This window comes from Alligator sinensis, unplaced genomic scaffold (genome assembly GCF_000455745.1).
Source record: "Alligator sinensis unplaced genomic scaffold, ASM45574v1 scaffold1178_1, whole genome shotgun sequence".
Taxonomy (NCBI): Eukaryota; Metazoa; Chordata; order Crocodylia; family Alligatoridae; genus Alligator; species Alligator sinensis.
Genome location: NW_005842596.1, coordinates 534,025 through 537,621, shown reverse-complemented (window position 1 = coordinate 537,621; position 3,597 = coordinate 534,025). Strand labels below are relative to the sequence as shown.

Below are 3,597 nucleotides of genomic sequence, written 5' to 3'. Positions count from 1 at the left end.
GAGTGCTCCCCTGCCTCTAGATAATCATGATGTGCAAGCTGAAGTCATGAAGTTGCATTTGCTTTATTTTTATTAATTCCATTAAGCTCATGTTTTCACAGATTGTTTGCTGCACAGTGATGATATATTTCCTACTTGTATTACTAGTTGACAAGATGAAGTAAGATGATTAATTCTTGGAAATTCTGGTACTATTTAGGGTCAGTAATCTTGGGATCCCCCCACTCATATTTAATTTTAGTATCTTATATCATGTAGCAAGAGCTACAGGACAGAATATCATATCTGAAGAAAATACAGACAAATTGGGTTTGTTTCCTATTGCCAGATAGCGACATTTATAGATACTTTATCGTAAGTGGGTTTACAAACAACAGATGGAGTGAACATAAAGGTAAATCATTTACATTGCCCAGAGGAATATGGTTAAATTTATAGATCTGAACTTTCAAAAATTTATTACAGGTTTCTTTTAATAAACCCTTTGCCTTAAATCAAAAGGAAGAAAGAAATCACAATAAAAGTAGTCTATAAACTCTTTGATTTCTGAAAAGCTTTATGATAAGATACCAGAATTAAGTGATGGCTTAATAAATGTTATAATTTTATGCATGTTAATAGGACAGAACACTAGTAACAAGAATTAAAAACAGTTACCTTGAGGAGATACATGGGCCGCCCTTCAAAAGTACTCCCAATCACACTGCGAGAGACAAGGTCTGGGCTCTGAGCAGCCATGTCTGCAGTCCAAGCAGCTATCTATTTAAGAAAGTTATGAAGTATAACTAACCCCAAAACAATACATTAATAGATATTAAGCCAAGAAGGAATTGTGACTTATTTGTCTGACTTCCCATACAATGTAGTCCATATGACTTCCTTTAAGCAATCTCTATTTCTACTAGACTGTATCTTTGTAAAACATTTGGTCTTGACTTGAAAGTCTCCAGTGAGAGAGAATCCATCTTAACCCTTGCTAAGTTATTGCTTTGGTTTTTTACCTTAATTGTGAAAAAAATGTACATCTCTTATTCCTAGCTTCAACTTCTGGACACTTTGTCTTGTTGTACCATGTTCTGCTATGATCAAATTCCCGTTCCATATGTAGGGATTTATAGACTGCAATCAAGTCCTTAAACTTTTCTTTGTTAAACTTAGAAAAAGCTCTTTTAATTTTCCCGCATTAGTATAATTTCTTAATCCATTCTGTTGATCTTCCTCTGCATCTGTTGCCATTTTATTGTCATCCTTCTTGGACAGAGTATTCCAATAGCAGTCATATCAGTAATAAATACAGAGGAAATAAACCACCTTACTTACACTAAACATCCCTCTGGTTATACATACATCCAAGAATCTCATCAGCCACATGAGTACTTTTATTCTTATTTATTATTTATATTACCATATGTTGAGGAGCTATAGTAATGGAGCAGGTCCTCATGGTGCCAAGCTTTGGATAAACAGAATAAAGATGCTCCAAAGAATTTATAATCTATGTATAAGATGAAAAACAGCTAATGGCTATAGAAATCAACAGGGGGGAGTTCAAGGACATTGTGAGATGTTACTTGTTAACATGATAGGCTGTGCTTTAAGGACACCAGCAGCCAAAACTTTTTCAAGGGTTTTGTAGACATCAGAACAAAGGGATTGGGCAGGGTTTGGAGATGGATTAGGTTTTAGTTTTGCATACATTAAAGGGGAACAGACCAAAGCAGGAGTGGCAGCATGGAAGAAAGAATGAATGTGTTTGTTTGAAAATGTAAAAAGTTGGTCACAGAGACTACCATTTTTGGCTGATCAATTAGAGGCAGGATTTAACCGCATGATACTGAATAAGAAATGACAGATAATGTGGGGATAGGTTAGGGTAGGAGAGTGAAGTATGGAGAATATGGACAACCTTATCAGTGGAAGAAGGTCTCCTTTGCCATAGCATCATGCTGGGAATTTATATAATGATTCAAGAAGGTAACATATTTATAGACTTTACCATTTCCCAGTTGTTGTATTTCTTATAGCTGTGCCCAGTAGAACGAATGTTGCTGTCAAACTGAGTATCCCATAAAGCCTGCACGTTGTCAATCATAACTCTGCAATAAGACGATAGTGATAAGTATAAAGAGATGCATGCAACTTATCAACAGCATGAAAATCTTCAGCAAATTAGGCACTTCTTTTTGAGAAAGCATCGTGCACATTGATCTGACTAATGGAACTCAGGCCACACTGATAGTGAAATGAAATGTGAGATTTGATTTACATCTTTGACCACAACATATGGTGAGCTCAAACCTAGATTAAATTTATGCTTTGCTCCTGGAATGTAATCAGGAAGCAATAAACTCTTCCTGGCCAGTCTTTGTCCACTGAGCCTATCCTCAGCTCCCACCCTCCCTTTGTCAGCATGCCTTTAGAGTGCCAGTTGGTCACTGCAAAGAACGTAGCAACACTCTCAGACTAAACTTAAGGAACAAAGGCTTTTCCTTTGGGGCAGCCCTCTCCCGTATGTCGCAGTTGAGCTGATGGCACAGAAAGACATTTGACCTGTCATGCCATAGCATGGTGATGTCGCATCCCAATGCAATGACATGCTGTGCAAACAGCAATAACGTGGCAAACTTCCCTCTATCAAACCAGATTCCCAGTGTTCAGACTCATTTTGGCAGAGACATTATGCAGATGGAATGAAACATGCCCTGGCTCCTTCATGGTATTTTATATAACCTTAAAATGCCACAACAAGGTGACAAAGAGCATGGCACTAGAGTAGTTCCTGTTGCTAGCTGAATCTCTGCTGTTTACCTTTCTTATTGCCTGAGATTAATAAAGATAGTTTAACATCAAGGACTACCTTGGGGCGGTTTACTTTTTGTTCAGCTACTTTTACTCTGGCTACAAGAAAATGAAGTCTCCTTTGTTTTCCCAGTGCTTGTCTTATCCTGGTTGGGTAGAGAGGACAGATTTATAAGAACATTCTGTCCTTGATCATAGCAGCCTAGATAGAAGAATGAAAGGTCAGTTTGCTATGCACCTCTAGCCTTTATATCAAATACTTGAGATGGATACACTGACATGATGTCATGGCACTGCAGCTGTACTTCAAAAGAATTGTATCTACTCTAGCTGTCACAAGGACACTGTTGAAGTTTGTCAGGGACACCCTGTAAGCCTTCTCACCCTTGTTGCAATCAGAAGATAGGTGCGTGAACTTGTAAAAAATCATGTATATTAAAGGAAGTTCCAGCACGTGTCAGAGTAACTCCTCCCTTGCCTAGGAAATCCTACATAACTTCATTATGCTAAAGAGAGATCTGATAGCACGGAAAATGATAGTGGTAATTATAATTTTATTTTCATGATATAATGTGGGCCATACATTTGTTTCACATGGTGCTTGGGCTTCTAATAAATATCTCTATGAATGGATTCTTCACAGATTGAAAACATGTAGTTTGCAAATTTTAGGAACTAATGTAATGAGAACTGCACTATCTAGTAGGGAGGAATTGGAAATTGAGGCTTGGACAAGGGGTTGGGAGCAAAACCCTAACTCTATCTCACCTTTGCTTAGGACAGCCCTGCGTGGGCTGC

The 3,597-nt window shown here is 37.8% G+C and overlaps 1 protein-coding gene across 1 annotated transcript in view; it reads right to left on the bottom strand.

The window, feature by feature from the left end:
• Nucleotides 1–3,597, bottom strand: part of LOC102371682 (carboxypeptidase B) — a 28,254-nt gene that overhangs the window by 18,264 nt on the left and 6,393 nt on the right. The window contains exons 4-5 of the mRNA XM_014524336.2: nucleotides 1,997–2,096; nucleotides 658–759 (exon numbers count right to left, since the gene is read on the bottom strand). Coding sequence (XP_014379822.1) covers nucleotides 658–759; nucleotides 1,997–2,096 — 202 coding nt within the window. The remainder of the gene's footprint in view (nucleotides 1–657; nucleotides 760–1,996; nucleotides 2,097–3,597) is intronic.